Source organism: Pelodiscus sinensis, chromosome 6 (genome assembly GCF_052426305.1).
Source record: "Pelodiscus sinensis isolate ZL-2025 chromosome 6, ASM5242630v1, whole genome shotgun sequence".
NCBI classification, from domain to species: Eukaryota; Metazoa; Chordata; order Testudines; family Trionychidae; genus Pelodiscus; species Pelodiscus sinensis.
Window position 1 is genome coordinate 40,791,268 of NC_143057.1, and position 25,048 is coordinate 40,816,315.

A 25,048-nucleotide genomic window follows, 5' to 3' on the forward strand; every position below is an offset into this window, starting at 1 on the left:
GTGCAGGTGTCCCTGTTCCTTCTTTATGGAATATTCATAAAATAACCTATTCACTACTTGTGAGTGGCAAGTAGTCCTGTGGCACCTTATAGACTAACTGAAGTAGAGTCCACAGGACTCCTTGCCGCTTTTGCAGATTCAGACTAACATGGCTACCCCTCTGATACTTGACTACTTGTGAGTGTGACTAAATATCTAAGTCTTCAGGCAGGACTTAAATGAAGAGAAGATGGTGCCTTGGGGTGAACCAGGTTCTGTGGAGAAATGTTAAAATGATGTGAGTTTGAGATTTACCTTCAGATGAGAGAATGAACTCTAAAGACAGGAGGCTGTAGATAAGTGTATTCCATGATCTCATATGTTGTTAAATGGAAGAAAGAAGACTGGAAAAACCCCTGATTTAGAGACTGCTGGCTGTAATCTCCAAAACTATTCCACAACTGTTCCAGCACATAGGTATCATTATTGGGTGAATGAAGGGAGCTTCTTCTCTATCTCCAGTGAGTCTTAGGGTTAAGACTAGGTTGATCATCTGGTTTTGCTTTATCCATGTATCCTATTGCACATTGTTTTTTTCTTTTTAATATCCATAAATATCAGAGTAAATTAATCTATCCTGATTTATGTTGTCTGTTGGCTGCTTTCTTTTCTGGTAAAGAGGAGATGTTTTTGGAAGATGCCCATGACAATCACTCTTCCTAAAGATTTTCAACTCCATCTGAATTCTTTGAGTTAATTTTTTTAAAATATAGGTACTTAGCACTAGGCTTCTAAGTTCACATTTTAGAGTCCTAAATACTGTAAGATACCTGACTTTCAGGGGCATAAATTCTCATTAATTTCAATGAGACTGCACTTAATATTTCTGAAACTCAGGTTAATATTTCAGGTGCCTCAACATGCCCAGAATTAGGCAGCTATATGTGAAAAGTTGAGCCTTTATTCCCATGGCTTCTCTTCTGCTGGTGAGGCTGCCTCTATTCTGTAAATGACAAAAAGCTTAGTTGTGCCCTTTTCCTATGCAGCTGAACTGTGGAGTAAGGCTTCTTCCTCACACCGCATGCATGCACAGGACTCTCCCAAGTTGCCCCTTCAAGCGTGAGGGGATTGTAGAGGCTGTGACCCAAAATTCCTTGCGAACAAGTAGGCAGCAAGTAGAGGAGCTATGGCTCTATCCCCACATTTTGGTCCCTGTTGCATGAGGGAGCAAGTATGCTGCACCTCAGAAAGGAATGAAGTAAATTACTTCCTACTTGCAGATGCACGGGAGGAGTCTAGGGGACCACTGAATCACTATTTCTTCATGGCATTTCTCAGGGGCTACGTCTAGACTACAAGCCTCATTTGAAAGAGAGCGTCTAGACTGCAATAATTTATTTCGAAAAAGCGAGCCACTTTTTCGAAAGAGAGCACCCAACCAGTCTGGATGCTCTCTTTCGAAAAAGCCCTGTTTGCATTCAAGAACGCCTTTTTTCGAAAGAGCACTTTAGAAAAAAGGCATTATTCCTCGTAAAATGAGATTTACCACGGTCAAAAAAAACACCGCGTTCTTTCAATTTAATTTCGAAAGAACGCATCGGAAGTCTAGATGCAGGGGACATTTTTTCGAAAAAAGGCCACTTTTTTCGAAAAAACCTTGTAGTCTAGACACTCCCTGGGATACAGTGGTGCTGCACAATGCTCCAAATTTAGGACTGGAAGTTCAACCTAGCCCTTCACCAGGTGATGCTTACTGGTTATGGGTAACCAGTGGGGGCTGGAGTAGCCCCCGCCTGATGTGGGCAGAGGGCTATTCCAGCCTGGAGGATTATTCTGTGGACTGGGGGTGCTCTAGTCTGGCTAGAGCAGCCCTTGCCTGCTGTAGGCTGGGCCTGGCTGCTCCAGCCCTTGCTCATGGTGGACCTGGCCTGGCTGCTGCAGCCCATCTGGGCTGGAGGAGCCCTCTTGCTTGCCCCCTTTAACCAGTTAAACGTAACATTTAACCAGTTAACTTAGGGGTTGGCAAAGGGTCCTTTGCAGGCTGGATCTGGTCCGCCAGGCGGGTGGATCTAGCCTGTGGCTGCCCTGCCATTCCTCCGCCTCCAGGCCAATCGGGGCCTAGGGGCGGGAGGAGCATTTGAAGTCTCTTGCTACCTGTTCCCACCCTGAAAGCATCACGTGCCCCTTGCAGGGCAGGGGCAGGAAGTGAAAGACTTTGTGCATTCCTCCCACCCCCAGACCCCAATTGGCCTTAGTGTGGGGAGAACGTGAAGTCTCCTCCTGCCCTACAAGGGGTGTACAGTACTTTCACTATGAGTGCTGTGCGCCCCTTGCAGGGAGGGGGCAGGGAGTGAGAGACTTTGTGCACTCCTCCTGCCCCAAGGCCCTGAACAGCTGGCAGTTCTTTCTAGGCATGGGGAGGGTAGAAGGCAAACACTTCACGTGCTTCCCCACCTCCAGGCCAACCAGGGTCTGTGGGATGGGGAGCAGGAAGTATCCTGACCCTGACCCTTCTGCTAGAGGCCCCAACCCTTGCGCGGCAGCCTGGGGCCACTTCAAAAATTAGTGAAGTGCCTCCTCCCCTCGTCTAACATTATTGCCCACCCCTGGGTTAACTAGTTAACAGAATTTTGCATCTCTAACTTCTTTATGAAAATTCAGAGTCTAACGAGCTAAGGCACAGTCTTAGGTCCTGGATACAGCTGCTTTGCAAAAAGCAATCCATCAGATTTTTCAGCCACTGTTGCTGCTAAGGTGACATATCTTAAAGCAGCACTGAAACTGCTCTAAGTTATGCCAGGGGCATTTGTGTGCCCAGAAAATCTAGGGGAGAAGCAAGCGAACACTCTTCCATTCTGTAAACTTGCCACCGTTGAGGAATGAGCCCTTCGACTTTACAGAAAAAAAAAATCAGAATCCATACCTGAGTTGTGAGTTTGTGTGCATTCTGATTAGTTAAACCAAGTTTCTGTCTAAAAACCAGTTCCAATACAATTCAGCAGAAACCTACATAAACATCTCTGCTGATTTCATTTACTATGTTTTCATTTCTTTCCTGAGCAAAACATCAAAGGAATTAGAACTACCCACAGATTCTAAACAAAACCACAGATCTCAGTTAATGGGTTTATCCATCGTCTGAGTCATACTTGTTAACAATAACAAATAGAATGTCAGAAACACAATAAAACTAGATTGTCATGATTTATGATTACATGTATTTAAATAAAGTCCTGTGAAAAGCGAGCAACACTATCTCAAAGTACCTCTTTGTCTAGGTAAGGGGGGAAAAATCACAATTCATACCACTGATCTTTTTTATTTACTACTTCATTATTACAAGCCAAAAATTGATTTTATCATTAATGGCACATGCCTTATTATACCTTATTGTTGAAATAGGTAATGTAAAAATAATTTATTTTCATTGGCTGCAATGGTTCCCAACAGATTTATAATCTGTTTCTAACCTTTATTTTTAATTACAAATGTTTAGCCAAGATTCTGTAGTCAGAAGTTATTTACAGAATTATCCCATTGCCCCTCACTCCTTCACAAAATAATGGGCTCCCTCCTCCATACTTCATGTTCATTCCCGTGATTATTTAAAGCTTACTATGAAATCTCTTATTTCATGGAATTTGCTCTACTGCTATCAAAGGGCTTGAGCGTGACAGCCAATACATAGTCTCACATAACAAAACTTCATTAGCTTTGAGTTAAGGTTGTTAGACCGTGTATCAACCAACACAAATTCTGTAAAGAATAGAAAGAAGGAATTCATTCTTTCAATCTTTCTTCCATGCTCCATTCATAAGCTCCCCTTCTCAACCCTAGTTACCTCTCTCACACCTTGAAAATTTCCACCCTCTTCCTGAAAAAAAACAAAACAAAATAAAATAAGATGTCTTAAGTCTTAATTCTGAGACTAAGATTATCGGTTACAAGTTCAAGTATTTTTACATATGTTGTGATTGGGTGTATGTTGGTGCCTCATGTTCGGGTGGTTTGAATAGGCCATGTAAATATAGTCAGAATTAAAGCTGCATGTTGGTTTTTACAGGATGGGCATAGCAGGAAGTGCTAGGAAGATAGGTGAGCCACCATAGTGAAAGGATAGAAGATGAACAACCATTCATAAATCTGACCAATGTCAGATGATGAGGGCCATTCTCTTTACTACCACTCCTGTATGTTGTACCTTTATTAAAGTAGGTTGCCAGAGGAGAAACAACTGTTAGCAATTAATAACTACCTCCCTCCCCCCAAAAATAGAACAGCCAACCCCAAATGCTAATATCTTTGTGCAGGATCATTGTGTGAATATGAATTACCTTTTTCCATGCTTTGCAACCAAGGCATTTATAGCATTATCTGTCAGCTGGCATCCATTAGCAGAAAGGCCCCGGAGGCTGAAATGTAAAATGACAGTTATTTCTCTATATTTAAAAAAATCACCCCTAGTTTAATAACGCCATCAGCTTCAAAAAAGTTACATGGCAGTTGCAGCTGTCCTGCCACCTTCTTGCCACTTAAGAGTCTTACTGTCACCATATCTTCCCCCAGGGAAGCAATCAGGAACTTTTTAGAACCAGGCAGAGCTCTGTTCTGTTACAGATACATTGCCTGTATCAGTGGCACAAGTTTGTGCTGCTATGAAGGAACTCTAACTCCACCAAGGTTGTGGCTTGACCTGGGAACCAGGGAGCCAGAGCTAAAACCCACTCCTAACCTCCTCCCCCCCTCATCCCCCCCACCACTTCAATTCCTCCACACTAAGCAGAGCTTTGGCACATGCCCAATGACTACAACTGATCTTTCACATTACTTAATAAGCAGATCTACAGGAGGAATGTCTACCTAATGCTGTAAGACAAGCAGGTGTAGAAGTGGGGAGGTTTTAAGTCTTTTACCTTAAAGAAGCTTCTGCTAGAGCAATGACCCCTAAATCAGTAGCCCCTGTCCAGCTTATATCCACAGATGTCAGCTGCCTGCAAAAGTTGCTTGCATGAAGAAGTATTGTGTCCCCTCGCAAGCTAGGACCATTGCAGCTTGTTATGTTTAATTCCTGGGTGTAGAAAGAGCAAAATAAATGCAGTGCAGAATGCTAAATAATGATTACAGTTTACCTTCCAAACTACAAATTACATAGAGTGTTTCTCTTCTTCCACTGTTATTTTTCAATGCATCGCCTCATTATCATATATTTTCCACATACACACACATTTGCAAACAAAACTATGGACTTTTGCAGGCGCAAACGGACACACACAACATACTATTGGTATGTGTTTAAGGTCCATATTGGTAGCTCAGGGTTCACCTCAGATAAAAAAAATTAACTGACCTTGGCTGGCTTTCACTTTACTAACTTCATTATGAGTTGAGAACATTCAGCATGTAACAGCAGATGTTCAGAGTTGAGAACATTCAGCATGTAACAGCAGATGTTCACCACTTCACAGGGTTGGTCTCTTTAGCAGGGATAAAGTTAGAATAAGCTATGCAACTACGCCTACATCAATTGTGTAGCTGAAGTTGAAATAGCTTATTTCGGCTTTGGTGCTATCTACACAGCAGGAAGTCAAAGGAAGAACACTCTTTCTTTGACTTCCCTTACTCCTTGTAAAATAAGGGTTAGCATGAGTTGGAGTAAGAAGTCCTCCAGCTCGACATTATTTCAAAATAAAGGCTTGTAGTGTAGACACACCCTTTGTTATTTCAGAATAACGTCAGTTATTCCAAAATAACGCTGCAGTGTAGATGTACCCTTAGGCTGTGTCCAGACTCAGGGGTTTTTTCAGGAAAAGTAGCCTTTTTCTGAAAAAACTTCCCCTGCGTCCAGACTCAAGCCGCGTTCTTTCGAAATTAAATCGAAAGAACGCGGCTTTTCTTTCGATGGCGGTAAACCTCATTTCACGAGGAAGAACGCCTTCTTTCGAAAGTTCCTCTTTCGAAAGAAGGCGTTCTTCAATGTAAATAGGGCTTCTTCAAAAGAGAGCATCCAGACTCACTGGATGCTTTCTTTCGAAAAAGCAAGCCGCTTTTTCGAAAGTTCAACATGCAGTCTAGACGCTCTCTTTCGAAAGAGGCTCTTTCGAAAGTATCTTTCGAAAGAGCCTCTTTCGAAAGAGGCTTGCAGTCTAGACATAGCCTTAGTGGCCACCTCCAAACCACTCATTTTTTATTGGACTGACTTTTCTCAAACAGTGTCTTAAAGCCAAACTATTCCTTTCAAATTACATACAGAAAAGATTACATTTCTTTCCTTCATTCAGTCTGATTTAACTGAATGATAATGTCACAGACTCACAAGGCATAAGTTTATGGTCTATACAATCTATATACATGATATACTGTCAACCTCAAGCATTCAAACATCAAGAATCAGGCCCCAAAACAACATGATTGGCTTTAAAATCATGAAATTACAAAAATAATAAAGTTGGGATTCTTTTTATGTGCCTTCTGGTTTCTAGTGTTCCCATTTTCAAGATTTTCTCCAAGAGGGCAATAAACTTACTTTATTTAGTTTTTACATGAAAGTTGACATTCTCACAAGAACTGATTGACTCCAGGAACTGAGGTTTTAAGAAAAACACCAAAAATTGCAAGACTGGCAATAAAAATTACAGATTTGGCAACTTCATGACAGACTAATGTACGTCTGCACGTGTCCATATTGGTCAGCAACTCCATTTTCATTGTAAATTCACTGTGTCTTTGTTCTTGACTTTTAATCTCCATAATGGATTGAGAAAATCAGGAGTTTTTAGCATAGACTCAAAGGCTATGTCTACCCTGTAACAATTTTTCAGAGGAGGAAATGCAAATGCTCATTTGCAAATCTTGCGCTCTCATTTGCATATTCTCTTCCTATCCTTTTTGCGGAAGAGGTTTTTGCGATAAAAAGCCCCATGTAGACCAGGCCATTTGTCAGAAAAAACCTGTTTTGCGCAAGATCTCTTATTCCTCAAAAAACGAGGTTTACAGGATCTTGTGCAAAACAAAGTTTTTCCGACAAATGGTCCCATCTACACAGAGCTTTTTATTGCAAAAACCTCTTTGGCAAAAAGGATCGGAAGAGAATATGCAAATGAGAGCGCAAGATTTGCAAATGAGTTTTCCATTTGCATTTCCTCTTCTGAAGAACTACCGCAGTGTAGACGTAGCCTTTGTGTACCACTAGCTGTAGGTTAACAAGGGAGAGCATCAAGAATTATTAATCTATATAATCTTCCAATCAAATGGAAGCACCTTAAACAATAAGCTGGCTGCCACCTAGGGAAACCAGTTTTCCCCAATCTGGAACTTCAGCTGGGCAGTCAACATGCAATATATCACCTGAAAAAAGACATGAAGCTCTTCTGGGAAGTTATCTTACAGAGGAGCATGGAATTTTATAATAATTGTGGTTTTAGCAGAGGCACTTTCTCACTTTCTCGAACAAGGCAACAACACTGGGTAAAGGAGAAGAAAGGAGAATCCTGGGATCCTAAAAAAAGATCCTATACACAAAAGATTCTGAAATTATAGGGACACTGGAAGTAGGGATAGCCATGCATGTGTGTTATTTTCCCATAGATCTGTATATCTCTTATGCTTTTTTTTTTACAATTGTTTGGGAATTGTTTTGTGATCATTCTCTCTCTCTCTTAGTTTAACTCCCAAATACTCTCTGAAGGATGCAACAGTTATCCAAAGTCCATGGTTTCAGTGGAATTCGGAGGAGTATGCAGTTGCTATTGAGAAGGCTTAAGAAAGTAACATTAATTTCAGGAGGACCTGTGCTGGTGGCCTGCCGAATCCATATCTCAGAAAGGAGTGCTACACAGAGGATGTGCATTCCAAGAATGTGTAGAGAAATACAGAGTTTGTGGACTCTACCCCCAACCTAGCCAGCCTAAACACAGGCAAAATCCAACATGTGGGTCTAATATAGCAGTGTGGTGAGCATCCACCAAAATGAGTTCTGCTAAGATTCTAACAGTTGCAACGTATTCTAACCTAACATTTATTTTTCTAAGATAAAGTGCTGCTACATAGTAAGCAAGTCATTTCAGGACATGCTTAAAATTAAATATGTGTTTAAGTACTCTGCCGTACTGAGACCTGGATCCTGCAAGGCTTATATGCATGTGCTGGTCTTTATTGACTTCACATGGAGTGCAAAATCATGTGTTAAATCTTTCTTCACCACCATTACATCTCTGTAATTCTTACCAAGAGATATCAAATATAATAAACTATCTTTTGAGCTGTAATATGTGTAGTTGTGCTGGAGAATAACATGGGTCTGCCTCTATTTTATATAACATAAATCAACAAATATTTCTTAAATTTCCCATTGCAGTTGTTCTCTCCTTCACATTCTGTTCCGTTTGTAATTGATTTCTATGCAGTCAACTTTGAAGTACAGACACAGTTATAACTGAAAAGTAATTCTAAATGCCAACAGCTTCATGACAGAGAATCCATTGATTGAGTGCCACAAGTAGTTCCTTTATAAGGTTTCTGTACAACCTTCTGAAGATAGAAGGAAAATCCACTTCTTGACATGGGACCCAATAGGCATTTAAGTTGCCCCTTTTCAACTAGAGTGGCATGTCAAATTTTGGGGCTCCTGGTGATATTCCAGTTGGAAGAAGAAAATGATAATCAAGTATGGGATTTTCTTTAATGCAATTTTGTGTATTTACAAGGAATGTACAAGTTTCTGCTTCTCTGAACACAGGAGAACCAGAAATAATAGAACATTATTTTAGCTTATAGCCACAATCCTCTTTAGTCAATCCCAAACCCCAAATACACTGTCTCCCACTAATCTTTTCCAAGGTCATACACCGTACTCGCAGACAGCTGCTTGACTTTCTGGCTCTGGCTCTCTTGGTTTTTATGTGGGCACTCCAGTTTACATTTTTCACACATACAGAAAAATGTGGACTGGTAGGAGTAGAGAGGACTTGCGGCATGACAGGGGGTGGTGCTACGATGGAGTTCTTTAAAGACTGCATAGGTGGGAAGAAAGTCTGGAATTTTTAGTCTTTTATGTCCACCAGGGTTTGCACCATTTGGTTTGCTGCTTGAGAAGACCCGTTATATTCGGATGCATCTCCCTTTTCTTTTCCTTTTGGGACTCTTGGGTCTTTCTCCTGTCCATTCTTTCCTTCTCCATGCCTCAAGACACTTTGCTCTGATGCAGCACTAGCCTGTAGAATCTCACTGAATACATCTTTCCTAGACATCTTCTTTCTCCTACTCGTCTGAGTTAGGCATTCTGCAGGTGAAGAATGCTACAGATGATAAAAACAATGATGGGCTAGTCTATCATTCCAGTCACTGTGGAAAGGGAAAGACAAGTTTCAAAACTTCCTTTCTTTAGGCCCATTAAAATGTTTAATAAGACATGCTTATTTGTATTTCATCTTTGAAACACCTCTACACAGTACCACCTTCCAGCCCAGCCATAGCATGTATGGCCCACCATGGGTGAAGGGTGGAAGGAATTTCAGTTTCATAAGGCAGTAACATTTTGGTCTCTAGTTCACACACACCCATGGCAATGAATACAGGCACTGTTTTCCACAGGCAGTGCTACTTTTGTCTTATAGCTCACTCCTAAGAGTAACAAAGGCACAGAGAGCGGCTATCATCATTGTGAAGCCACTCAGGCCCATATGCTGTTAGTCTGTTTACTGCAATAGTGCCAGCTGAATTCATCATGGAGTGACATGGGAAAGTGTCCTACGTGGAGGAAGACACAGGGCAGCCACCTCTAGAAACTATTGGAAGAAGACTACAAAGCATTTTCATAGAAGTTTTATTGAGATCCTTCAGGAGAATAAAACATTTATCCCTATGTACATAAACAACTGCTTGGCATGTCCCGTCCCCACCTTACCCAATAATGGAACCAAAAGCACATACAAACTCTACCTCTGTTGGTTGTGCCTCTGCCTCTTCTCACGTGAGTAAAATAATGAGAAGTTAATGCCTCTGTCTTGTTAAGCTGGGGATGTGCTGCAAGTATCTTTGAATTTGAACACTATAAGGAAAATTACATGCACATACTTACCTGAGTTTCATTCCCTATCATTGGCCTGACCCATGTTCAGCTGGTGGAACTGGCTACACTGTGGTAGAATCTCAAATAGAACCTGGCTCATGGCAGGGTTGGTGCCTCCGCCCCCATCCTGCCAATCTCCTCACTACTCAAGATTCTGTCTCAAGCTCTGCCAATACCCATGATGATGTGCAGGGTGTTGGCTGGGTCTCCATCAAGCATGGAAGGCAGTTGTAAAAGCAGCAGGTCTGTGACCCAGCACCAGGTAGTTTTTTGGCTTCCCTGCCCTCGGCTTATGCCTAGTGAAGATCCTTAGTTCTGTGGCACTACTGCTGATCCTTATCACACCCCTTTGCCTGCATTTCCTGTGCAATATTTTCATAGATGTCCATAATCCTTTGGCTGATCTGTAGTTGTATTTGCACAGACTCTTCTCCCCACGGGCCCAGGAGATCCAAAAATTCCTGTCTGGAGCATATCTAGTACATGGAGCTGGCAAGGCTGATTGGCACTTGCACACACAAAAGGAGAATTACTAAATGTTCTTACCCAAGTGGGCAATCAATAAAAGGAATATAAAAAATTCACAGGACTTTTAACACGAGGCAAGACTTCCAGTCTCCATGATTTCAGCACAGTTTAGTTTCCAAATGTGACCAAAGCAGTCACTGTTGCAGGGAATGTGGCATTATGGGACAACTGCAGAAGAATGTTTGGTTTGAGATAGATCATGCAGTGTCTATCCTTGCACTGCATTGACCTCAGCAGATGAGTCATGGCTTCACACTGTTCTAGGAAGTGGTTTTACTACCTTGCTATAACAGAGCCATTATGTTAACCAGCGACAAATCTGAGCATAGACAAACATTCAAGTAGGTCGATGTAAGGCAACCTATGTTTATCTATCTATAAAGTAGTCCAGGCCAAAGGGTACAATCCAGTTCCCCCTGAGGTCCATAGGAGACTTTCCATTCACTTCAGTAGGAGCTGGGTTGGGTTCCTAAATGCAATTACATTAAATAGACAATAAGCAGAACTTTTAGAAAACTAAAATAAAATCCACAGCCTAATTTCACAGAATTTAGATTTTTCAACAAAATGGCAAATTACTTATTATTGCCATTTTCTTATATTTTAAAATAAACTAAACCCAGTAAAATGCAATGCAAGTAAAATGTCCAATATCTTGCTTTAAAAGAATGGACTTGTTTCTGTTCATTAATCTTAAACTTGTGGGAAAGGGCACATAATTAAATAACTATCATACAGAAGGTGAACTGCTACAGAAATTAACTGATTTATTTCCAGCAGTCTCATGAAATGACATAAATGTTATAACACAATGTTTTCATTATGTAACATATGGCAGCAGTCCAGCAATAGTTATGTCTCTGAAGAAGTTTATTCCATATCAGCTGACATTTTATTTACCAGTCATTATTTTTAGATAACAATTTTATTTGTTTATATGTTTGTTTCTGATGGATTTACTTATATTATTGAGATGGTACATGGTACAGTATTTATTTTGGATCTAAATTTGGCGGGTGGAGGTGAGAGTGAGAGAGAGAGAGAGAAACTAACATCTTACAACTAGAGATTATAAAGTTACTTGAAATTTAGTTGTCTGGGTGGTTTAGTTTGTGATAACTATTTGAACTATGAACAGAACATATGTAAGTGCAAAATAATAAGTAATTTTTATTTAGCTATGGTAACATCATATGTTCTGACAAATATATACATTCATTCTTAGTATCTGAGGACTTGATTAATTAGAACGGATCTGAGGCCTTTATAGTGAGTAGTGGTAGAGCTCTGACTTCTCCTCCCTACCAGCCACAGAATCTCCATCCGCCACAACTCCCCATACAATGCAGACCATCATGAGAAGAAAAAGCTTAACCAATCTAATGTAACTTGTCATTGCCAAAGCTGAATCTATCTCATTTGAAATGATTGAGAAAATGTATTCCTTCAGAATTTATAATATTATTGATAAACTTAAGTGAGATGAAAAGTTGTATAGATCACTCTGAAACAATGTTCTGAAGGGCCAAAATTTAAAATCTCAGATGTTTTGACACAAACATATATGCAAAATGTTCATGTGACAAAATATATAAACATTTGCCCATGTAAATACTCATTATTCCCATTGGCACTGGGCCAGGACTGCATCCTGTTTCCATGCGCAAATGCCGCACGTGTACAAGGAAATATGGTACCAGTAAAGTGTACACTTTTGCAGGTTAAGTCAGAGCTTATATTAGAAAGTCTGGCATGGGAGATGGCAAACCATAATAAAAGGAAAAATACATTCTGTGGCGCAAGCAAGTGACAGTTATTGCTTCATAGATTCAAACTGTTAAAAATGAGAGAGTTTCTCACCTTGTGCAGTAACTGAGGTTCTTTGAGATATGTGTCCCTGTGAGTGCACCCCCCCCCCCCTTCAGGTGTTGGTGTGTCCTGGTACTGCCGATCGGAGACCTTCTGTAGCAGGGCTAGTCAGAACGTTCACATGCAGTTGGTGTCTCACAGGACTCATGAGTCCGTTGAGCATGTGCACATCCCGGCCTCCTCAGTTCCTTCACTACCGTAGAGCTCCTAGGTCAAACTCCAAAGTTGAAGGAAGAAGGGTGGGTAGTGGAGCACCCATCAGGACACATATCTCGAAGGATCTCAGTTACTGCACAAGGTGAGTAACTCTCTTTTCTTCTTCAAGTAATGTTCCTGTGGGTGCTCCACTTTAGGTGATCACCAAGCAGTGCCCCTCATGGCTGAGGGGACTTCGGAGCTGTGTAATTGGTAGCCGTGGATAGTATTGCACAGCCTAATAGGGTGCTGGTTTTTGCCTCTGGCATGAAAGCACAGAGTTTAACAAAGGAATGGTGTGATGCTCATGTGACTGCTTTATATATCGTAGTCAAAAGCACATTGTTTAGGAAAGCTGTTGGGTTGAAGACCACTCAGGTGGAGTGTGTGCGTTTCCTCATCGGCATTGAGACCCTGTGCTTGATACCATGCGCTAATGCAGTCTGATATCCACTTAGGTAATTATCGTTTGGAAATGGTCATACCCTTTGATTGGTCAGAGGCGGTTATGAAAAAGCTGGGGGGAGGGCAGAGATTGTGGAAGGGTTTTGTTCTATCCAGGTAAAAGGTGAGCATTTGTCGAACATCAAGGGTGGGTAGAGTGACTTCCTGAGAGCTTTTGTGGGGCTGGCGGTAGAAAGTGGAGCAGCGCATAGGTTCATTAAGGTATACTGGGGAGAGCACCTTTGGAAGGAATTTAAGATGTGGTTGCACAGTGATTTTTCCTTGGAGAATATGGTGTAAGGAGGTTGAGCCACTAATGCTGCCATTTCACCAACATGTCTGGCTGAAGCAATAGCTACTAGGAAGGCTACCTTCACAGACATGAGGAGAAGAAAACAGATGGCTAGAACTTTGAATGGGTCCTCAAAGGACTATGTTTGCATCTCATATGGATGTTACGGGTTACTCTTCGGAGTAGAGGTTTCAGAGTCCTGTGAGGAAGCATTCACTGATGGGATGGATGAAGAGAAAGAGTCCGTCTGCTTTGTGGTGAAAGGAGTTGAACACTGCTTGAGCTAAAGGGTAGTCCCTGCTCTTTAAGACTGATGCGACAGTCTAGGTCTTTGGGGTATGGGGCAATGTAGGGTGTGAGACTCCTGACTATGTGTCATGCATTGAATTGAGCAAGGCGAGCAAGGTGGTTGCCTTGGGCTCCATGCCTTCAGAGCCCTACACTGCCTGGCACCCACCTGCCCAGGCACTTGGTCACCTCCTTGGGCCCTCCATACTCTTTGGCTAGGCCTGATCATTTCTATTTATATTAGTAATACCTACCAGAACGTGCATTGGTGAACGCATTAAAACAATTATATGGATTGCTATGCAGAGGTGAACACATTATTACTACTAAAATAATACACAAACTGTGCAAAACACTGCCCAGTAATGCATTAGGTGTCCCAAAACGTGGTTCTCGGCTCCACCACTCCCCTTATTTTTTTCAAGAATGAGCTTTCTAATCTATGTTAAAACAAATCATCATAAAAATTAAAGCCCTGCTCAACAGTTAGGCACATGCTTAACTTCAAGCACACTGTTTATTAAGTTCAACAGAACAGCAGAGACTTCCTGATAGTCAAAGCAGCTGGGATAGTTTCCCATAGCAGCTGGGATATTTTATTCTAAAAATAGATGATTTTACTATGGGGAGAGGAGCACTGAAATCTTTCAGCTGTGTCAACTGTAGCACTGGTGTAGTGCAACAGATAACATTTGTCACACTCAATGATAATCAAAGCTACCTTTCAGCTGTGATGGCCAGACAGAGTCAAGGGCTTTGAGACCTTCTTTGGAAAACGTCCATAACTTTTGACCTTTTGTTACCACTAAGGGGTACATGGACGTAGTGGTAAACTCTGCAAGTTAAACACCGAATTAAATGGAAACCTAGGAGAAAGCAGTAGGTAAGCAACATTCCTGAAACAACATAAAAACAGGCTGTTGAATTCTCACTAAGAGTCTTAAATCCTCCAATGAGGAATACTCACCCACTAAAATTAGACTAAATAATAATAATAATAATAAAGCCTGCAGAGTAAATGGCATTTACAAAGGTTGCTTGTGGTTGTGATGTAGCATCCACCCCATACCGGTAGAAAAGAGCTTTAAAGCGGCGCAGGGGAGGCTGCTCAAGGAGAAGCCAATCCAAGAGAGATTATGAGGAGCAGCTAGTCAGGGCCTAGCAGGCCCAGATAAAAAATGAACTACAGGGCCAGAGGTGGTCAGCTGCTGCAAGGCTCTCTAGATAGAGCAGTGGGTTGCTAGAAGGCTGCAGGAGGGTAGCACTTCAGAGATGACAGTTACTAGCAGGGACTGGGGGTACTAGAGAGTGCTTCTGGCTGGCTACTGGGTCTTGCAGGCTCGAGGTCCTGAAAAGAAGGTGCAAAAGATGCTGGGGAAGTGGCTTGGTGAATTTGAAGCAGCACAGTGAGAAATTAAGGTGAGGCAAAGGGATACTGTTAGCTTCAAGATCTCTGGGCCAGAAGCCAGAGTAGTGTGTGGTCTTGGTCCCTGACACTCACAATATAGGAAAGGTCTAGACTCTAGAACTCAACTGAGATATCTCACTCTTGCCCCCTGGAAGGAGGAAAGTATGGATAGTGACAGGGTCAGAGGACTTAGTCAAGAAGAAGATGCCGTGGTACCAGGACAGAGGCAGGTTTGCAGGCAATGAGGGCAGGTGAGGCAATATCAGGATGGCACACCAGTTAACAGAGCAAATCCCTGTGAGGAGCCAGCAGGAGCACCGCAGTCATGAGTGAACCCCATGTCAGTGATGCCACAGGCTGAACCTCTCTAATCCAGAACTCTTTGGCCTGTAAACATCCATCATCAGGAATCTTTTTAGGTAGCTGGATGTGCACTTTTCATGGGCATGGCCAACTTTGCTGTGGTCCCATAAAGTTTGTTTACAGCCACTAGTCCTAGCTCTCAGTCTTCTGTGCTGTTATTTAGCACTACTTTACACCTAACGCTATGTCTATACTGCACGTCTCTTGCGCAAAAGCTATGAAAATGGAGCGCAGATTCGCATTTTGCGGCTCCTAATTAATTATTTGCATAATTAATTAGGAGCCGCTTTTGTGCAAAAAGGAGCTGTATAGATGATTCCTTTTTGTGCAAAAAAACCCTCTTGCGCAAGAGCCGTTCTTCCTCATTTTTCAGGAAGAACGGCTCTTGCGCAAGAGGGGTTTTTTGCACAAAAGAAGCCATCTACACAGCTCCTTTTTGCACAAAAGCCTCTTGCACAAAAACAGCCCCTAATTAATTACGCAAATGAAGCGTGGCAATATGTTAATACATGCTTCATTTGCATAGGCTTTTGCACAAGAGAGGTACAGTGCAGACATAGCCTAAATGCTCTCCAACAGCTCAGTGAGCAGTGAAAATGTTGGTAATGCTGCTAGACAATATTGAAGTTCTGTGATCCAGGAAATTCTCTGTTTTGGAACCGGTCAGGTCCCGAGGGTGCCTGACTAGAGAGATTCAACCTGTACTATGTTCAAAATGTTTCTCTGTTATATTAAAAAACATAGCAAGCACATACAACTCCTGCATACACAATGCAAACCAACTTCCATGACAGTTAGGTGTTATTTTCATATACAATAAGGCCCTTCACAATGCTCCGGTCCCCTTTACAATGCCAAGTAGTGAATGAGAATCAAGTCCTTATGTTTTTTTAATTCATACTTCCATTGTTTCTCTTGTTACCATGACTGCCTTCAGATTTTTTTTTAACTTGAAAATGTCATAAGAATTCTAAGGATGATGATAATCATTAGTTACATCAATAATTGGGGATAACTAAAGTATTGGCATTGGACACATTGGGCCTAATTCTCCTTCCATTTACATTTAAAGCAAGAGTAATTCTATGAGAGAATACTAATACGTTACTCTATTCTCCATTTTATGCAAGAGACATCTTTCTCTTAAACTCATTTATCTGTTTGCTCCCATGTCTCCATATAACAGAAAGTTCCAATCCAGCTTGATCCTCATTTCTAGCCTGTACCTTTCCTTATGGAAACACTGGTTGTAATACTTTTGTTGGTAGGTACCAAATGGGTGTACTGCGTAACTCTGCAGATTTCTCAAAACCACAAAGCGTTCACATTGCCACATTCTTTGTTAACTCTTGAAAACTCTTTAAAAATATCGAAGGCAAAAAGTATACATTTTGTACCCTGGTGGACACAATGTCTTCCTTGCATTTAAGACACAGAATAAAATTCTCTGGTTCCTCTGAAGTTGATAAAAAAATTTCCACCGGCTACATTGGAAACAGAATTTTACACTATCCAAAACTTTTAGATTTGCATTTTATTCAGTAAATGTTTTCTCTTTTCTATGAGGATTCAAAAATACACTGCATCTCTGTATCTAATTAAAAGTTTTCACTATCTCTTTGATGAAAAAATAAAATAATATTCAAGACCCACATACACTTGCACCTTGAAATAAAGATGGAATATCCTCTGTTGTGCTTGTATAAAATATTATATACATATATATTGCAAAATGGGCTCCCTCTGGTGGTTATTTTTCATTTGCTTTCCCTCACTGAGCCTCCTTTAGGAAAAAGTGGATACCTCTGATAGGAGAATTATAAAATCAAATCCTAGCAAGATAGTGATTTTATTACAAACTATATTATTCACATCTACTTTTTCTATATATTTTATTTAAAAAAACAACCCCCCCCCATAAGTTATCACATCATTAATAATTAAAAGCACGGAAACAGTCCATCTCTACAATGTTGAACATGAATTTTTAATATATCAAATTTTTAAAATATATTAGAAAAACTTGTTTCATTTAAACTGAAATCATCAGGGTACATTAAATCTGTAAGTAAAGGCAGCTCCAGAAAAGCTTGTGTAACCTTAATTAGGTTTAATTTTTTTAGAAAACATCAGAATAAAGAGTGAAGGCCAGGGACCACCTTAATTCAGCCACCCCTTGTGCATATGCATTATGAGACAGTCTTTGATTTCATGCTCTGATACTATTTTTCCTGTCTCATTCAATGCACAAAATATATAGTCAATATTTCATTGTTGTCCTCATTCAGTGCATGACCTACAAGCCTTATTCACTGCATGTTATCCAAACCCTGTTCTGAAAACAGAATTCATTTCCTTATGAGTGTCTCTATAGTTCTCATCACCATAACATGAGTAAAACTTTATTTATTTATTTTCACAAATTCCCTGTGAGGTGAGAAGTGGTGTCAGGTGCTGCCTCCCAGTAGGTAGGCGTAGCACCTGAAAACTCAATTGAAGCAGGATGTAGGGTCAGAAGTAGGCCAAAGGTGATATTGGAACAGAGATCCAGGGATAGGCCATGGTCAAAAGTAAGATCAGAGTCTATAACCAAGCTAGCCATGATAGCCAGAGTCCAGGTACAAACCAGTAAAAAAAAGCCAAGTGTTCAAAGTACAGAAACAAATCAAGTCAATAAAGACAAGGCAGAAACAGATGAATCCTGGAGATAATGCCTGGCTGTGAGGATGATGTCACCAGGAGGGCTTTGTCTTCCTTGATGTGGTTCTGGGAAGAAGGACTGCGAAGCAGAGATGGGGTCTACCATATTGAGGAAGGGAAGAACATAATCGGATACAGACCAGCTAACCTAGTGAGGACATCTTTAAACAAGGCTCAACAAGGACAGGGGACCAAAGTCCACAGGTAAATAAAAAACATGGAAACCCATGAGAAGGGTCAGAACCTGTTGGGAGCATAGGCCACAATGGCAGGGATAAGGGGGCACAACTTGCCTGGGAAGAACAGGCTGGGAAAAAAGGGCGGAGGTATTACCTTTAAAAGATGTACAGTTGGATTGAAGTTGAGACTGAAATAGGAGACAGACTCGTTGAAAGTCTCTGGGTAAGGATAAAATTGTTAAAAAACAAGAGAGATGTTGTAGTAAGGGTCTACTCACTAAGAAAAAGTGATGGATGAGGCTTTAAAAAAAAATCATCTAAAGCACATGTCCTGATAGTGATGGGGTACAAATATCCAGATATCTGTTGGGACAATAACGCAGCAGGGCACAGATTATGAAACAAATCCTTGCATAATGTACTGACACTTTTTTTTTATTGCAGAAGGATAAAGTTACTGGCAGAGAAGTTGTTCTAGATGTGATTTTGACAAATACAAGAATCAATAAAGACAAGGCAGAAACAGATGAATCCTGGAGATAAATAAGAATTTGAAAGTGGAAGGCCGCTTGGGTGAAAGAGACAATGATTGTAAGGAATGGTAGGTAGGAAAAGAACAAAATAAAGATAATGGATTTCAAGAAACAAAACGTAAGGAAATTCAGATCACGTGGGAAGTAAATCTAAGAGGAAAAAACAGTTCAAGAGGGTCGTGGTGGTTTTTCAAAGACACATTAATAGGGACACAAGAGAAAACTATCCCAGTGCATGGGAAAGACAGGAAGTATGGCAAGAGATCATCCTGGCTTAACCAGGAGATTTTTAATTATCTTAAACTCAAATAACAGTGCAACAAAATGTGGGAAATGGTCAAATTACAAATGATGAATGTAATAAATAACACACATATGTAGGGACAAAATCAGAAAAAGGCACAAAGTGAGATTAAAATAACTATAGACAAGAAGTGTAGCAAGAAAACATTCTACAAATACAAACAAGCAAGAGGAAGACCAAGAACAGGACTGGGCTATTAATCTGTGGTTGTGGTGGGGGAACAACAACTGAAAATGGTAGAAATGCTAAAGGGTTTTTGTTCTGTTATCACCAAAAAGGTTTGTAGCAATTGGATATCTAACATAGTAAATGCCAGTGAAAATGAGGTAGGATTTGGGGCTAAAATATGTTGGTTAAATAAGATAAAAATTACTTAGACAAGTTAAAGGCCTTCCAGGCACCAGGATCTGATGAACTGCATCCTAAAATACTCAAGGACCTGACTCAGAAGACTGGTCTAGAATAATACTTAGTCCTACTATAAGTTCAGGGAACTAGACCAGATGACCTTGCAAGGTCCCTTCCAGTCCTAAGGTTCTATAAGTACCATAGCCAGGGTCACAGGTGCTGATAGAGGCTGCAGGTCAAAGCTGGGTACTCAGAGTCCAAGGATCCAGGGAGTGTCAGGAGGTGGAGACAAGCCTGGAACAAGTCAATAACAGAGCTGGAACTAAGTCAGAGAAGGGCAACGACAAGACTGGAATAAGTCTCGGGCAAGACTGGTAGTCTTGAGAGTCTGCAACACTAGGGCTACGTCTACACTGGCATGAATTTCCGGAAATGCTTAAAACGGAATACATTCCGTTTTCAGCTTTTCCGGAAAGGAGCGTCTACATTGGCCACGGAGTTTCCGCGATAACGATGCGCTTTTCCGGAAAAGCGCGTCTACATTGGCGGCGCGCTTTTCCGGAAAAGCAAAAAGCCCGGAACCATTTTGAAAAGGGCAAAGGCCACCAGACCTTTCCGGGGGCGGGGCCGGAGCTCCGTCCAGACGCGTGGTTAAAGGGGTCTCGTTGGGCAGCCGTTTGTCTCGTGCTCCCGTGCCTTGTGACCTCTGCCAGAGACTGGCACCCTTCACAGGGTCGGTGGTTGCCCTGTGAGTTTTGGGGACACCACCCTTTGGCCCCCCACCAGCTTTTCCTGGCATTTTATTTTTTCTGCTCTGCACTGTCTGCTATGGAGCCGTGGGTGGCCATGTACCTGCTCGGGCCCCTGTTAGACCTGTACAGGTGCCTGGAGCTCGTGCTGCAGGCTGGTGCCCTGGTGTTCATGTACCAGGAGGCAGAGATTGCCTTGGACTCCCTCACCAGGGAGGTCCTGGCAACCGCGTGGCATCAGCACCCAACGATAGACCGGCCCATTTGGACTTTGGAAACGAGCACCGACTGGTGGGACCGTGTGGTCCTCGGACGATGGGACGACTACCAGTGGATCCGGAATTTCCGAATGAGAAAGCGGACCTTTTTGATGCTGTGCACCTGGCTGACCCCCGCGCTGCAGAGAACCGCCACCCGGCTGCGGGCACCCATCCCCGTCAACAAGAGGGTTGCCATCGCGCTGTGGAAGCTGGCCACACCGGACAGCTACCGCTCGGTGGCACACCAGTTCGGGGTGGGAAGATCCACCGTTGGTGTTATCGTCATCCAGGTAAGTCCCAGGAGGAGTGACATGGGGGGAGGGTGCTCCACTCCAGGCCCAGGGACACCCAAGACTCCAGGCTGGGTCGCTCAGGGGTTTCGACCGTCCCTCCCTTGCACCGGCCCACTGGTGGGGGGGGGGCGTGGGGGGCCCTGGGTGTGTGTGTGTGTGTGTGTGTACAGAGGGAATCAAGGGGGGGACCCAAGGGAGCGCACACTCACCCCTGGCTGTATGTAATGTGTTCCGTTGTGTTTCTCTGCACCCTTCTGCAGGTCGTCCACGCCATCAACGACGTCCTGCTGCCAAGAATCATCCGCCTGCGCGACGTCGATGAGACCATGGCCGGCTTCGCTGCCCTCGGGTTCCCCAACTGCGGGGGAGCCCTGGACGCCACCCACATCGCCATCCGAGCCCCGGAGCATCGAGCAGCCCACTTTATGAACAGAAAGGGGTACTGCTCCATTGTCCTGCAAGCCCTCGTGGATCACCGGGGTCGCTTCCTGGACATCTACGGCGGCTGGTCCGGCCGGGCACACGACGCCCGCATCCTCCGGAACTCAGGACTGTTTCAGAGGTTGGAGGCGGGCACCTACTTCCCCCGGCGGGACTTGACTGTCGGGAATGTGCCGATGCCCATCTGCATCGTCGGGGATGCGGCCTACCCCCTGATGCCCTGGCTCATGCGGCCCTACACGGGGCAGCCGGACCAGAACCGGGCCCGGTTCAACGACCGCCTCAACCGGGCCCGAAACCCAGTGGAGCTGGCGTTTGGACGGTTAAAAGCTCGCTTCCGTTGTTTGCTCACCCATCTCGACATGGGTGAGCAGAATGCAATGGAAGTGCTGGCCGCGTGCTGCGTACTCCACAATATTGTGGAGCGCAGTGGGGAGGCCTTCCTCCCTGCATGGGTGGCAGCTGAGGCACAGACCTTGGACCAGCCCGACACAGCTGCCATCCGCCAGGCGCACCAGGAGGCGGTGCGCATTAGAGAGGCCCTGGTGGACATGTTTGCCCAAGCCCCGTAGCAGGGTCACTTGGGTCACCCCAGAGTACTCCGTCCCAGCTCCTACCCTTCCCCACCTCCTCCCCTTACCTCCCCCCCCCCCCCATAGTATAGTAAAGCGTCGGGTCACAGCACATCGCGGCCATCATCGAGTCTGTTCGTCGGGTGCGTCGGGTGTAGTTAGGGTTTTTCTTTTAAGTTAGGCTAGGGTTTAGGCCACCATCGCCGTCCTGAGGAACAGCCAACAGGATTTGGGACTTGTGTGGAAGGCTTACATCAGTGCCATCTTCAATGGATCTCCTGGCTGTTCCTCTCCTGAGGCCCGGAAGGCCCAAAGGACTGACATGGCCAGCAACACCACAGTCATCCGTCGAGGGATCTCCTGGCTGTTCCTCTCCTGAGGCCCGGAAGGACCAAAGGATCGAGGTGGCCAGCAACACCACAGTCATCCGTCGAGGGATCTCCTGGCTGTTCCTCTCCTGAGGCCCGGAAGGACCAAAGGATCGAGGTGGCCAGCAACACCACAATCGTCCTCCCTGCGCCTAACTTATGTTTTTGAATCTGTACTGTACTGCATATTGTAACCATTTTTTTCTGCTTGTTTGTTGCTATGTAAATATAGTTTCTGGTTTACATCTTTACTGAAAAGTCTCAGTATTTCTTTATGCGCCGCGAACCAATGACCACTGAAAAAGCCCCCCCCCCACCACCCCCCGGTGATAGAGTCATGAATTTGTTGTCCACAGTTGTAACCCTCTTAAATTGAAGTGGCTAATTGGCATCTCACATAATTTCTGTACAGTTACTAGAGGAACACAATAACCACACAAGATTGAAATGAAAACAGAACTTTTTATTTACAAAGGAGGGGGGGGGGAGCTTTAACTGCGAGAAGGAGGGGGGGGACCTTTAACCGCGAGAAGGACGGGGGGGACCTTTAACTGCGAGAAGGGGGGGGCAGTTACTGGGACGGGTGGCCCCTGCGAGCGCCCCTCTGGGGGCGGACCTGCCCACGCTGGGCAGACCGCGTTGGGGCAGCCTGCACGCTGAGGTGCCCACGAGTAGGAGCACGAGTAGGAGCACGAGTAGGAGCACGAGTAGGAGCACGGTCTTCAGGGTCAGGAGCAGGAGCACGAGCAGGGTCAGGAGCACGAGTAGGAGCACGGTCTTCAGGGTCAGGAGCAGGAGCATGAGCACGGTCAGGGTCAGGGTCAGGAGCATGAGCAGGAGCAGGGAGAGGAGCAGGAGCTGGGAGAGGAGCAGGGATAGGAGGGGGCATGGGCTGTGCTCCCGGAGGGATGGCGGGGGCATGCAGTCCGGCCATGCCATAGTGGATGGCATGTATTAAATGTGCCGTCAGGGTGCCCATTGTGGCACGCATCTCGTGGCATTCCTCCAGGAACGCAGCCCATCCCTCCTGCCGCCACTCCTGGTCCCCCTGCACACGCTCCGCAATGGAGGTCTGGATCCCCTCCACCGCGGTGACATGACGCCGAAGCAGCTGGTCCCGGTGTCGGAGCCTGGTCCTCCAGGCTTGGGCAGCTGGGGGTGCTGCTGCTGCTGGAGTCGCTGGTCTGGTGCTGGGTCCCGCTGCAGGGAAGAGAAGAAAGGACGGGTCAGTCAGGCAGGCCATCCACTGTCCCCACACCTCCATGCCCTCCACCCCAGAGCCCCAGGTGACCGCACAGTTGTGGCTTGGGCCCACTCAGTTCCCCTCCTGCTCCCGGGGGGTGTTGTATGTTGGCAAGAAGGACCACCCCTGGGAGTAGGGTTCTCCCTGCAGTATTGTAAGCACCGGTCTGTATCCTGGCTCCGTGCAGGGCAGGAGGGTGCTTGTGCTGCGTTCACCTGTGGAACTCCCTGCCGGTGGACACTGTGAAAAGCTTAGGGCTAATTACTGGTGTTTGACAGGGAGCGAGATGCATCCCCACGCAGTGCCTGGGAGCACACCTGTCAGTGGCGGTCTGGGCTCTCAGATCCCATTTGCGTGCGATATCTCCTGGTCAGAACCAGAAAGGGTGACTGGGTGGGGGGATGTCCCATCCTTGCAGCAAAACTCAGGGGCCCATCTCCCTCCCACTATCCCTCCCACAAGCCTGGTAGCCCAGGGACAGGTGTGGCCGCAGTGGGGACTTCCCTCGAGGAACCTGCCAAGGCACTGGGAGCAGGTGAGCGGCTCGGTGGCGGTCCACGGTCACAGGACTGTGACGCTGCACTTATCCCAGGAGCAGCTGGCTGTGCCTCACAGCCAGGCCTGGGACAGTGTGCCATTCCCTGTGCTGCACCCCTTGGTGGAGCAGCAGGCTCTGGGCTGAGTCCCTCGGGCCCTGGCCGGTTCCAGCCGGCATCCACCCTTCCCCCTGATCCCGCTGAAAATGTGTGTGAGAAGCAAGGTCCCAGCCGTGCCCGCAGCTGCCTGCCACGGCCACCTGCCGCTCAGTCACCAGGCTGCACGTGGTTGCACGTGCTGCTAACTGCCGCATGCTATGCAGCGTGCAGCTCACGTGGCCTGAGTGACATGCTCTCCCCTTCCCCCCTCCGGACACTTGGGTCTCGCTCCCCCCCACCCTCCGCCCCCCGCCCTTTGGGAGTGTAACCTTCAAAGACTCACCAGTGGGTTCCTCCCCGGCCACAGAGGAGCTGCTGGAGGGGGCCTGCTGGGTGGCAACGCTGGCCTCCTCTCCCGAAGCGCCGCCGCTCTCGTCTTCCTCCTCCGGTTCGGTGGGACGAATGATCGGGGGGTGCTGGCAGGTGTCAACGGGGACAGCTGGGCCTTGCGGGGCTGGCTCGCCCAAAAATGAGTTCAGCCGCTCAAAATAGGGGCAGGCATCAGGCCCTGCTCCCCTCCCCTCCGTGGCCCGCACGTACCCCAGCCGCAACTCCTTAACCTTCAAGCGGACCTGCTCGCAGTTGCGGCTGGGGTGCCCTTGCTGGGCGAGGTTCCGGGCCATCCGGGTGTACAGCTCAGCATTCCGGCGGCGGGACTGGAGGTCATGGAGACCCTCCTCCTCCTCCCACAGGTCCAGGAGGGCCTCCAGCTCCCTGGGGGTCCAGGATGGGGCCCTGCGCTTCCGGCCCCTGGGGGCTTCCTCCTCTGCCCCGGGTGACGGTGGCTGACCACCTCGAGCTGCCATGCCTCCGCTGAGGTGGCTGGGCAGCACACTTGCCACGTCGCAGAGCTGGGAAGGGAGGTCTCTGGGGGCCTCCTGCCACGTGCGGCCAGTAGTGTGCGTGCTCTTTAAGCCCTCGGGTAATGCGG

At 45.2% G+C, this 25,048-nt stretch overlaps 1 protein-coding gene across 1 annotated transcript in view; it reads right to left on the reverse strand.

Annotated features, from left to right (window-relative positions):
* LOC106732012 (uncharacterized) overlaps positions 1 to 25,048 on the reverse strand; it is a 109,717-nt gene that overhangs the window by 28,535 nt on the left and 56,134 nt on the right. The window contains exons 9-10 of the mRNA XM_075931757.2: positions 4,893 to 5,047; positions 4,314 to 4,391 (exon numbers count right to left, since the gene is read on the reverse strand). Of these exons, the coding sequence (XP_075787872.2) occupies positions 4,314 to 4,391; positions 4,893 to 5,047 (233 nt within the window). The remainder of the gene's footprint in view (positions 1 to 4,313; positions 4,392 to 4,892; positions 5,048 to 25,048) is intronic.